The 13,809-nt window shown below is 35.4% G+C and overlaps 1 protein-coding gene across 1 annotated transcript in view; it reads right to left on the bottom strand.

Moving 5' to 3' along the window:
* The window catches only part of MS3_00005008 (uncharacterized protein), an 80,257-nt gene that overhangs the window by 35,071 nt on the left and 31,377 nt on the right, over positions 1-13,809 (bottom strand). The window contains exons 17-26 of the mRNA XM_051213016.1: positions 9,638-10,034; positions 8,796-8,934; positions 6,971-7,159; positions 6,730-6,822; positions 5,037-5,747; positions 3,817-3,928; positions 2,975-3,092; positions 1,875-2,199; positions 1,169-1,729; positions 626-944 (exon numbers count right to left, since the gene is read on the bottom strand). Coding sequence (XP_051068951.1) covers positions 626-944; positions 1,169-1,729; positions 1,875-2,199; positions 2,975-3,092; positions 3,817-3,928; positions 5,037-5,747; positions 6,730-6,822; positions 6,971-7,159; positions 8,796-8,934; positions 9,638-10,034 — 2,964 coding nt within the window. The remainder of the gene's footprint in view (positions 1-625; positions 945-1,168; positions 1,730-1,874; positions 2,200-2,974; positions 3,093-3,816; positions 3,929-5,036; positions 5,748-6,729; positions 6,823-6,970; positions 7,160-8,795; positions 8,935-9,637; positions 10,035-13,809) is intronic.

Genomic DNA, 13,809 nt, shown 5'->3' on the forward strand with positions numbered 1-13,809 from the left:
GTCTTCATTGATTAACTGCATTACATAATCAGAATCATACTGTCGAATCAATATTTACTAAACATTACTTACAAGAAATATTTGACATGTTGACTGAATGAATTCAATGTGACCTGGGCAGATTCCACTAATAACACGTTGAAAATACTGATTTCCTAATTCACAAACTTCATAATAGATAATACTAATGTATACACTAGATACATGTTAGTAGAACCACGAAATAATACACTATACTATATCATATGATGGTCACAATTTCCGATCTACTATTAGATAGACAACAGTTTATTATATTTTTTAGTCGAATTCATGAGTCAATTGAAGCTAGACCGCCATGGAAAATCTGGAAGCACTGGACGGCTGTTTCGCTCTAGTATGGGACTCCTCAGCATATTTAGGAAACAGTGAAATTATAGCAAGATATACATTCCCATAACCGGATATTTCTGTCTTCGCTCGCCAATCAACCAACCACAGCTCAGATAATTATTACAGACCAAATAGCAGTAAATGATGTGCGGAATGAAATAAATATTCAAGCTTGACAAATTCATTTATTTATTTTTAAAAGAGGTAAAAGTATTGCTATTACAAGGTACAGAAAACTAGAGTCAACACTTACCAAAGGTTCCCCATAGTCCAGTATCCCATATATTAATGTAATTATTCAAAAATTGGCCACCACCTGACTGTAAAATGTACTGACCATTTGGTTTCGAAAAGCATATCTTCCCATATTGGTTTGGAATTAATTCATCAGTTTGATCATATGGGGAATATTCAATTGTAAAACAAGAGTATTCTTGTATTAAACCACCTTGATACCAAAGTATGTCATCGTTCCACAGCATTAATACACCATCTTTATCAAACGTTGCTAATATATTCCCTCCATTTGGTGAGTAGGCGAGTGAACAGAGTGACGTTGATGCAGATAGCGACTATTAACAAAATCAAGAGACAAAAATATGAATGGCTGATATAGAAATCTACCACTGTCAACGAATTACACACTCTGCATATTAGGAGTAGAGAAAATACTCGATTGGTCAAATCAAAGTGGAGCATGCAGTGAACACCAGAATTAGTGGCTAAAAAACGCGCGCCTTCATCACTGAGCCACCACTCTACAAACAACAACACAATGTAAGATTTGTTAACTTACCCTCACGATAGATAAGGAAGATAAATTGTAGAAATGTATTGTACCATCCCAACACCCAATAGCCAAATCATCATGTATTAGGTCTTCTTGTTCATTGCTTAAAACAGATGGCAATCGGAATGCAATTGAAATAATCGGATAACTGGATACATTTATTGACTTAACTGGATGAAGCCTTACAGAACAGACACTTGTCGATAGATCACTGGATTTAACACCAATTTCTGAAACATCCCATAAGTAAACCATACAGTCTAAATCACCGGTAGCAACCAGTCGACGTCTAGGATGCCATGCAGAAGTAGTTACACATCGACGATGATATCCACATAACGATGCCAATTGTGAAATCACTGTTTTGTCATGCACTTTAGATTCAACATTGTGAATCACGGTAGACGCATCCCAGATATAAACATCACCATCTTCTGAGGCACTCATTAACCGAAGTTCTGAAATGAACTTTTCGGGAGATTTTATGTTTTCAGGTTTACTGGGAAATCCGTCAAGGAAACATAAACTTTGAACGCTTGAACGGTGTCCAGTTAATGACCACAGTTCCTGAAATAAAGTAACAAAGAGACTTTTCAAATTAAGGAACTAATAATAACAAAAACGGACTGATCGTTAAGCCTCTTATTGGAATCAGAAAAAATGAGAAAATCTGTTCCATGTTAGAACAATAGAAATTTACAAGAGAACTCACACGCATAGTGGACAATTCTACGAAAGTAATCGTACCACACCTAGTTCCATACACCAATACTTTAGCAGTTGGATTCATTTCCACAGACGTTGGCACATCCATGGAACCATTTGAAGTCACAATTGGTTTATATGTCATATTCCTCTGCATAGGTTTGATCAATGTGCATTTTGGTGAATTTACACGGAAGAGTATTTGACTATTGTTCATGTCTAATTGCCTTTTTATACCAAAATCATTAAGATACAACAATGAGAGGCCTAACGTATGGATCCATTCACTGGAATCTTGGTTGATAGCTAATTCACAAAATGAATTAGGATATCTATCGAGTAAGCAAATAAAAGGCCTCATTTTAGACAACAATAGTAATATTTATATGTATTAATAAGAATAATTTAACTTATGCATAACCCGTATATTTGTTTCAGTCTATATCGATATGAAGTTGGGAATAGTTGAAAAATGTGCTTAGGAGAGAAAAGATTTCGGTCTGATTATCAGTGTAGCATTTTCAAAGTGACTGAAACCATAGAAACAACACTGCATATAGCTTATTTGTTATGAGAAGTTGAGTGTACAGGTCTTCACACAGTTTAGTTATAATTCACATTCATTTGACGCTGTTACAACATGATCTTCAATTCCTTTTGTCATCAAATACTTGTTTGAAATCGGTGTTTACAGTAAACACATTCGATACTGAATATCAAAAACATAAACATTTACTAATCTAAAACTTGTGCATGCTCAAGGTTTACATAACTTTGAGCAATATCAATTTAAGAAGGAAGTGTTGTTTCCTAATTCGCAAAATTTAAAGTAACTACTGAATGGAGTAAATCATCAACCCGATTACATTCCAATCCGAATGTTCACGTTGTAATGCACTTGATAGGTGACGCAAGATGATATACTGTAAATACAGACATCAATCAGACATCCTAATTAACGAACAACCGCACTCTCCATACTAATTTATTTCAGAATATCTACTTTGAACAAGTAGTACAATAAACCCTGATACAATAACTGTGCGTCACAATTGTACACGAATATTTACATGGTTAATTAATGATATACATAAATATGAAACTTACTTTACTAAAAATTCATAGTTTACACAAACAAACGTTTTCATCGCATCAATTTTGTCAATAAAAGGACATAATTCCAGTTTCCTTTTCCACTTTTCTTGTATACATCGATCAGTCGTAGCTGCGAAAACAAAATTAATTCGAACACAATTTAATTAGTAATGACTAAAATAATTTATGAATAAAAACTGGATTTTAACAAAAACTTGGGTTGTCGTTAGATTCTAACCAATTGCTTTCTTTGGACAATCCATTCAAGTCGTTGATCATAGAACAGCCTGAAAAAGATGTTTTTATTTGTGAGTTGGCTAGAGTACACCCAAATTAAACCAGTGTCTAATAGTCGCACTTTTAAGGAGATGTTGTAAAAATTGCCATTAGTCAGCGACATAAACATACTTTGAAACAAAATATTAGCATAATGAACATATATTTTGATCAGTATTGCTAATTTGAACGCTTTATTCGGTTCCTAAGCTATTCTGGTAACCCGAAAGCTAGAACTACGCAGCGAACTGAACACGATAGATAAGGCGCAAATTAAGCGAAAAGCACTTTACTCCGAAGGTTCATTTTTGTACAGAAAAACACGAGTATTTATAGATTTTTAGCATTTGTCAAATCAACATCATATTTTGGCTAATCCGCTAAGAGACATATTATGCTACTGACCAATATTAGCATACCACGTTAATATTCTAGAAAGCTCACTCATGCTCTGATTGGCTGAAACTCTTCGGCTCCTTTAGGGTCTCCGGAGGCTCCGTTGAAGTTCTCCGAAGCCGACTCAACATATTTATTTGAAAAATCCGTAAAAGTATCCAAATCAGGAAAATCACACTTACGATATCCATTGAGAAATCTCATCAATGTTGACGGATATTCACTTAAGATTCTGCATATAAACATGGGACTTGTGAGCAAATGACAAATAATATCCAATTCATCAGCATACAACTTGAAAAGAAAAACACAAAACATTACGAACAAGGCATAAACAAAGAATCAGGAAGTGAACAACTACTGTTGTTTCAGCACAGCTTTTAACTTGTCAACAATTAGTCGTCACAACATCCTATTCAAAACAGAATTCAATGTTTTCACATTTCATTCATCATACATTAATCTATCATGCTCAATACATACATCTACATACATTTAAGGAATCATTGATCCATTTCAATATCGGAACTTCCAAAACAATAAAACGATGGAGGAAAACATGTTCAGTGTTCAACCAACGTTTACAAAGCTCTGATAAAGAGTCTCCATGATAGATGTCACATCGACTTCACTTTATGGTACTTCAATCAAAAAACATATGAGGACAACAGTTAACTGACCATCAACGCTGTGTTTCTTAATGGTCTAGCACTCTATGAACATTGTGTAGACTCCAGAATTTCAGTCAACTATGTACTTTGTCATTACACTCAGCTAACTGAACTGTCAACTAAAAAGTCTGAAGTAGAAATTATAACATTCAATCTTTCATATGGGTTACAGATTATAGCCAAATATTACCCAAAACCAGTAAACTTATCACTAAGTTCTCTTGTAATTGGAAATTAACATTTGAAACAATTTTCAATAGAATTCAGAAAACAGTCATACATTCTACAGCATCAATGGTTTCATGTTGATCTGAGAAATAAAATCGAAAGGTGAGTTGTTGATTTGTGAACTGCATTATCACCAATAATAAGTTATTCGGTGTGTAATAAATTGTAATATCTTCATTGAATATTATGAATATGAATGACAGATTTGATTGTACAATACACATTCAGTCGTGTCACTAAAACTCTCCCTTCTTCAATCTATTCAATTACGCTTCAAGTATTAGGTTTATGGCTAAATTTCCAGCTTAACTACCTCAAACATCAATCACATTTTTCTTCATAACACACATAGCACAAAGTAATTTGATGCTTGCCATCATCAACTGATCAACCTTAAACAACCAATGAAAAACTAAGAAGCATTGAACAGTTATTTCATCGCACTATGAAGCTCTTCAACAGTGAACATACACGGTGTGTGATTACAGTCAAAATCGACTTACAAAATGATATAGTTTATCATCCAAATCTGACAAAATAACAGCCAATATTTTGTGAATAGTAGCATTAAAAGTATACTCTGAGTACATATAATTTCCATGATTTTCAAAAAATTTATTGAATACTACTTCTTCAATCGAGTGACTTAGAAATGATAAATTCTCTGCACCTAAATTCCATAATTCAATTTTCCCATTCAATGTCATCTTTTCAGTTGAAATAACATTACTATTATTATTATTACTACCATTGGATGTGCTATTGAAACAATGCAATGATTTATTGAAAATAATCATTAACGGACGTAATCTACTGAGAAGAATATGAAATGCAAATGGAGTTAAATGTAATTGCTTTGATTTGTCTAAAGCACACAAATTGTTTGTACATTTTGACAGAATAAATCTGTCAATGTTACTTTCAAGTGTACATATAGATTCTAAATCATTCGGTTTATCCTGTATGACTGAAAGCATTTTCCATGGATTATTCTCCCAATTCATTTCATATTTTTCATTGATATTTTGTGTAGTAAAAAGCCATTCATTGAGTAGAATTAAAAGTTCTTTACTTGACAATGAGTGACGACAGAAGATTAAAAAACCCAGTGTTGCAATAATCAAGTCATTTTTATATTCAACTTCAAGATTTTTAATGATCTCATCTATTAACTGATCAATTGTGCCAGATAACATTTTCAGATGAGATTTCACCTAAACAATCAAAATGAAAAGATTGATAATTTATAAGCAGAGATTTACAGATAAATTAAGTTAGGAAGATCACGATAGTTAAACTCCAGAGTGTATGCAAATATGTAGCAATCTATGGGTGAATACGTTTAATCAGTATCATACGGGTAACAACAATCATGTTTCCCATCAAATGAATTTAAAGTTTGAAGTTCGATCTTGACAAAAATTATTAGTTCCACTGAAGATGAATAATTGAAATTACATCGATAAAATGGAAATAGCTATTCAACAATTTTAAATGTAACAAGTAACATACTACCAAAAGCTAATTGAGCGATTACAGACAGTGAAAAGTAGTATATCCTCAAATGTATATAATGGAAACATTGATCCATGTCTTTGGACAACCTCACTAACAACAACAGTCTTTAGGAGCAGATTGTGAAGACTGTTGAAATTCATTAAGATCGTCGATCGATTTAAGTAACACTATCATTGAAAACCTCGAGGCATTGGACTGCCGTCTCGTCCTAATATAGGACTGCTCAGCGGACTCGAACTAAAGACCTTCAGTCTGACGCATGAACGATTAAACTTTAGACCATTGAGTCGGCATCCAACGGTGTTTATGGCTAACCTCAATCAATGCATGATATTGCGAAATCTGTTTCTAAAATTACCAACAACAGACCAACACCACTACCATGCTAAAAGTCTTAAGAGAAATCATGAAAATCGATCAAAGCAATTCCTCCACCTTGTTCAATCTCATTTTCACAAGGTGAGAATACAAGTAAACCATAACATTTCAAGCATTACTGAACATGAATAAGGGATAAGTGTTTCAACCTATTTAGACACTCGTCAGGTGGATGTACCTGCATCCTAGTGTTGATCGCTATATCGGACGATCAAAATTCAGTCCAAAACATCAACAACGGGATAATTCAAGTCTCTATTAAATCACGATTATATTAAAACTTCATGATAATGTACAAACCTCATCATGACTTCCACATAATTGTAGATATTTGCAAACCATATTGAAATACGATGGATTATTTGACTCACAAGCTGAAATTAGTAAAGCGATCTAAAAAGTAGTGTAAAAGAAAGTATAAGATAGAGGATAAAAGCGGATTTTCAAATTTCTTCATAGGAAAATGAATATTTTATGATTTACATTTATATTACATGACTACCTTTTATCACATAACAATTATTCATTCATTTCAACCTACCTCATATTCCAATTGAGAATGAACACAAGACACTCCATTACTATGTAAATGAGATAATATAACAGCACGAGATTCTTCGGAAGTCAACTGAGGTATCTGATACACTGAACAAGTGTTTTTGTTATATTGACATGTTAATTTTTGTATGATTTCCGAATTAGAATGACATGTGAAAATAAACTGAACATTCTGATTAGAAAGAAACAGTGAACAAATAAAAGCATTGACAAAGTACTAGAAATTTCAATTCATTTTTTAAAAAAATGTTTACTATTATGATAGGTAGTGTATGAAATCTGATACTGATACAAGATGTGCTGTGCATTAAAGCCTGCCCCTCCCAATCGACTACTTGAATGAGAACACAAGAGTGGACGAGAAGGTATATTGGCTACCGAATAAAATGCACAAATACTCATTCACATATATACATCTCTGCCCCTTAGAAAATCAACTCATCTCTTAGCTAATCATATCCATTCATCCTTCAGGTCATTTCAGATTGACATCAAGTGACCTTCGCACATGGCTACTTTTGACTGCCTCATCATATCACTAACAGATTAAATAGTTAGATAATAAATAAATTGATAAATTTATACCCCGACGAGTCGTCGGATATTCCTCAACAATGTCTCTAGAGGCTCAGGAAACATTTTACCCTGTCTGCGTTGAATAGGAGCTTCTCAGAGACATATGGAAGTGAAGAGTCACGTGTCACATTAACTATACTTTGTACAGCATATACTATACTTAGTGTGGTTCCAGGGATTCATAGACGCCCATAAGCGTGCGTAACTCTGCAAATACCATGGTTATTCTGTACATAAACTAAACTTGGAGTAAAGCGTTCTTCTTCAACCACGATCCTTTTCTCACGTGCTCAAGTTGCCGTGTAGATCTAGCCTGGGGTTATTAGAAGCAGATAGGAAATCCGATCGAGCGTTCATTCAGCAGACTTACTAATATCGTGAAATAGTTGTGTGTTCATTAGTGACTACTTTCAAGATGAATTACTAAATGCTGTAGTATGAAGTAGAGACTAATGAAACCAACCAAAACGAGAATAGGATAGCAGCTCAAGGATAAAATTCCATGAAGTTGAAAGTGTGAAACAGTTTGTACTAGAACACAATGACTCAACAATATCGTGTTCGCTGTAAAACCTAAGGACTATGATTCCGGAATTCAGTGTGCATGATGTTTTGGATGTGCGGAGTCAAATAGCTTTAAACTAGAACGTAACAAGCGTTTGTTATTCACTTTTTTTCAAAATGTTTCTACAACCTACGTCACTTCATGGTTACATTTGCCAAAGTATGAAAAAATGTCGCTTCAATTTACGATGCAATACAATTCGTCTATATAATGTTACAGGTGTGTTTTTGTGTTACATGAGACTTTTATCTTTGAGAAATTACACCACTGTGTGACACATGATTACTAATTTATGAATTCCAACCAACAGAGTATGGCTAGTTCAACAAGAAATCAACTAATAAACAATCATACAAAATTTACTTCGACTTAACCAAATAGAATTTGAATTAGTCTTTTGAACCATTTTACCATCTTTCACGCTGACGATAATCATATATATTAAAATTATGCTTTTCAGTTTACGGTCAATATAAATAATGATGCCATACCTCCCACAATTTTCACTAGCTGATATGACAACGAAACCAGGTACAGTACCAATCCAATAACCTACATACTACCACCTTAGGTTAAATCATTCAGTCAAGTTTACTTGCTAATCGAAACGATTTTGAAGCGTAACGTTGAATAATGTTGTTATTAATTGTTTCAAAAGAACACTTACTTTTGGTAAGACCGATGGTAGCCAGTCGTCTAATATCAACGGATCAAGATAGTCTACATCGTCAATTAGAAAAGCATAATTCAATCCAGGTATGCAACCCAAAAACCATATCATTTTATTAAAACAAAGCATTTTCAATCTACAACGAAAGAAACACACGTACACACACGTGAAACTACATTTTACAAAATAAGTAAGTAAACAGAAATTTAGTCATTTTTAGATTTTGTCATGACTGAAAGACTTTTGGATGAATAACTGAAGTTTCTATACAAAGCTTTAGAAAAGTGGATATCAACCATGTCGAGAACGAGACAAATATTGGTAATAGTGCTTTGTTAATCATCACGTTATTTCATAAGTGCACTAAATTAAACATTGTGGATCAATCAATCCAGGACTAAGTGATCTGGAAGTGTATTCATCGCAACGAAACCTGAAACTACTGATCTCAGTTCAATGTAACGTATCGTGAATGTGAGCTGTCGAGGAGTCGTGAACCTCAGTGGAACATCTGTCCAACGTTCTCTGGTTTTCAACGACTTCTCAGTTGACGTCAATCTGTGATGAACAATGTCTTCAGCTTATTGCTCCTGGTTATATTTGAACACTTCAAAGAAAAAAAATTGGTAACAGATAGATACTAGGTGGTAAGTTAGTAAGTGTATACCGATAAGGGGTCTTAAATTAGGTAAAAACATCTATCCAGTGCTCTTTCGCATTTCATGGTCCTCTCTATGTTATAATATCTAATAGATGTGTTGGTACCAATAGTCAGACAAGCATTTAGAAAGCTAATATCATCATGTTAAACACTATAGATAAGTGAAATAAAAAATTACTTCAGATTATGGTGATCGTTTGCTGTATTTGTGCTATCCAAATTAACTTTGATCTTCGAAAGAAACATTTTAAGAATATTTGATGAACTGAATAAACTCTGTAATTGGGCAGCTAGACATTTGATCCAATGATCAAGCACTTTAGACAATTGTTTACATGATGGTAAACCTGTACTCGGTATACCATTTGTAAAATGAATTAAAATTTGATACTTTGCCAATGATTGACTGTTTGACATTGATTTCCGTGTGATACTTGTTGATCGAGTATAATCTTTCGAGCTCATCAAAGTAGAATGATGATCACTTGTAGCCAGCGACATTGCTAATGCAGCCAGATGAATCGTTTTTCCACTTCCAGGACTTCCAGTAATGACTAAAATCCCTCCATTTTCGTCTTAAACACGGAAATACACACATTAAAAAAGAACAGTTAACTTTTATACATATATACGCAAGGAAAGTAGAGTTACACTGAATAGAACTTAAACATTTCCCCGGCAAAGCATTTGTCTTACTGAACTAATTTCATTAGGGTGTACTTACACGATTCCACATAATGTTCACAACCCTCTATCATGAATCTAATTACTGAGAAGTTCAAGAAGTACCACTATGACGGTTTGCATATTTGTTGCCTCCTCTTTCTCCTCTGTCGTTTAGAGAATCTTGATATCTTTGCTATAAAATTCATGCATCAAATAAATTCAGAGATGAAAAGAGATTTCATATGAGCAAGACATGCTCACAAACCTTTACAGATGAATATATACAGCAGCTAATTACAGTATCAAGACTTCTTCTGCAGATTTTGTATATCCATAACTTAGGTGTTGCAATGTTGTACGTTTCTCTCTGAGAACTTTTTAGCCGTAATTAAACATATTTTATCGAATAAGACTATTATTATTAATATTATTTCATGTCAGTTGTTGCTCATCAGCAAAGCATGACAGGTAGGCCTAACCTCTGCCTACATCTACGAAAGATGTTTCCTGGTGTACAAGTGGGTTACAAAATAAGGCGGTGAGCAAACTAAGACATGGAATATCAGTCTATAAAAAGTGGGTGACTGTTAGTCTGAACCAAGTCAGTAGATTCAAACTACTTGGTTGAAGTCAACGCAATAACCACGATCAGTGAGACTGCAGACATTGGGTGACATGGCTCACGATAGTTCATAATGGGAGAGAGGCATGTACTCTTTGTTTTCCTTCGGATTATTTGTTTTTAAATTATTTAGTCCCTTCCACTACTACTACCACAACCACCACCAATGATATTATTCCTGTTCTCCTCAATCTGATCTTCTCAACCTTCTGCTGCTAGGCATTCCACTTCTGATTGCTGTTACATATTACTTATATCGACAGACATAAATAACATACACCGCAATACTACTACTACTAATAATAATAATATTACTATTACTCTTCATAATTTCATAATATGATATATGACAACTTGGACCGCTGAACATATACTTCTGGTTCCAACTTATGTATGACTGACTAAACTAACAAAATGTTTAGGCAGGAAAAAACCATACAATACAAAAGGAATATGTAGTACTGAGACAATCCAAAACGGAAAAGAATAATCTATAGTCGAAGGACCTGTATGAGATTATTTTATTTCGTTTTGAAGGGCAATTTTTAATCTGACGATAGTAGTGACGATATTCAATCGTCAACTACGCCGAACTAGTAAAAGTTAGATTTGAATCTACAACCTGGTAGTTAAAAGATAACCAAGTAATTACTGACTCAAACACTAATCGAACAACGTGAAGTAGAAGCTAAAATTGACTAATAGAAGCAACACATATTTGTTTTTATGTTAGAAGAAAGAAACAATCACCACACAAAAATCATAATTGACTGATTATATTCTCTTTTGATCAATAGTAGTTTCGATGTACAAATCACATTCAATGGTTTGAAACAAAGCATGAAATGCTTCATATAAAACTAACAAACAAAGTCATGTGGCAACTATCAAAATAAATCAGTGCTACTGATGTTAAAATAAGAACTTTATAACAGCACTAATAAATGATGAAGGGAAAATTTTGATTTTGATGTGTTCAAAGATTGAGATATTGACTAACTTGTATCACCCTTCAAATGGTCATGTGCGGGCATGTCCAACAATACGTTTGGCAAATGCATACTTTCTATGGATAATAAAACCTGATTCATAAGATCAAGTAAGGCTCGTAAATGAACATTTACGTCGATCTAATCAGTAGTTTAGCCTCGACAATGCATCAAAATGAAGCAAAGACTGGAAATGATTTGGAGCTCCATTTAATACAACGCTTTTCCGAGAGTTCTTCACAGTCTTTTCTTCGGGATTTCCGAAGCTGAACTATGAGCTCAGTGTTCATGAATAAAAATTAATTCGGGACAGTGACGGTACTTTAAGATTGCCTTTTTCATTTGAGGTTACTACCAATAAACATGAGGGGAGGAAAACCATTATCCAAAACTATGGGTCAGATTAAATTCAATTAATCATTATACGTGTTCCCTACATATAATTTTTTTAGCACACGAGGATAAACAATGGATTACGTTTCTCTTCTTGTTCAATAACACCTGGCTCTGGAAGTTTGCATACTGACTGTTCCAGGTTGGATTTGTGTTTATAGACCATCTGAAACACCAAAAATACCCTCAATTTTCTGCACAAACTTGGAGTAATGCGTTCTTTTCATACTTCGTGCCTTTCCACTCATCTTCATGTTGTCATGCAGATCTAGTATGGGGTTATTAAAGAAGCTTAGGAAACTGACTCGAGCGTTCAGTCAGAGAACTTCTCAACATCATATCCCAATCAAATGTCACAGCCTGTTTTTCACATAATTTGAATTAAAAAAACCTCCGATTAAAACAACGAATTCCGGTTTAAGAAAAACACTAAATAATAAAGGTTACCCGATCGAAGCTGCTACCTTGACGCGGTGGTCGGGCTTGCCTATCGTGATGACCCAACCGAGCTATATTGGCTGGAACATATGTTCCTGCAGGTTCTACCATGCCAGGCAGGTCGATTGGTGAACGGTAAGACTAAAATCAGCAACTCAAGGTCTGAGGGCGAAGTCGTACTGCTGACTGTAGAGGGGTGTGACAGCAGTAAGGTGTTTCCCTCGGACAACCAGCATGACAGCGATGCTGCCTTCCCACAAGGAGGGGTGGGGTTAGAAAAGGTCGACCCTAAAAATGTCACACCTCACCTTACCTCACGGATTTCCGTCTCCGGCGGTAAGGCCCTTTGAAGAACAGAGCTAACACGTCAAAAACCTTCCACAAAAAGGCCGTGCGCGACCGGCCTCAAGCAGTTGTCCCTTGGGCTCTGCGGTCACGCTCCCAGGTCGTCAAGACCAACACTAATCCAATTTCCTTTTCAGGTTCCTCAAGAAATACCCTTCCACGGTGTGGGCAGCCGGGAAGTGATGTCAGCCCTCATACCCGTAACAGCACAAGAGACCAAGGTGGTCACATTCAAATCCTTCCTATACCTTCTAATACCTCTCTTATCTCCCCGACTAACCCTCCTCACGTCTCTTTATCACCTCGCACCGCTAGGGCAAACGACTCGAGTACGTGGAACGCCATTCCTGGTCTCCTGAAACCACGCTCTAAACTACACGTTGGAGCTTTTAACGTACGAACACTTTGCCAAATAGGACAGCAGGCTTCCTTAGCTAAAACTTTGGAATCTCGCGCCATCGATGTGTGCTGCGTCTCCGAAACGCGCATACAGGATCCAAGTAGCGTCATTCATTTGACCTCACCATCCCAAAATAAAGAACCGACTCGATTTACGCTTCGTGTATCTGGAAGCCCTGATTCTGCTTCCCGTGGCCTCGCCAGCGTAGATATAGCGTTGAGTCCTAGGGCAGAACTAGCTCTCCTAGAGTGGATCCCAGTAGACAGTCTTTTGTGCGCTGTCCGACTGAACGGAACAGTAAGAATCCGGAAAGATAGGGACACTCGTCGTTGCCTCTTCGTCGTCTCTGCCTATTCTCCCACTGACTGCAGCTCAGATGATGTAAAAGATGAGTTTTACAGAAAGCTTTCGGACCTTCTCCGAAAAGCTAAGCGCTCGGATGTAGTAATAGTGGCCGGTGACTTTAATGCTCAAGTAGGTAAACTAAGCGATAGGGA

The sequence above is a fragment of the Schistosoma haematobium genome, chromosome 3 (genome assembly GCF_000699445.3).
Source record: "Schistosoma haematobium chromosome 3, whole genome shotgun sequence".
NCBI lineage: Eukaryota > Metazoa > Platyhelminthes > Trematoda > Strigeidida > Schistosomatidae > Schistosoma > Schistosoma haematobium.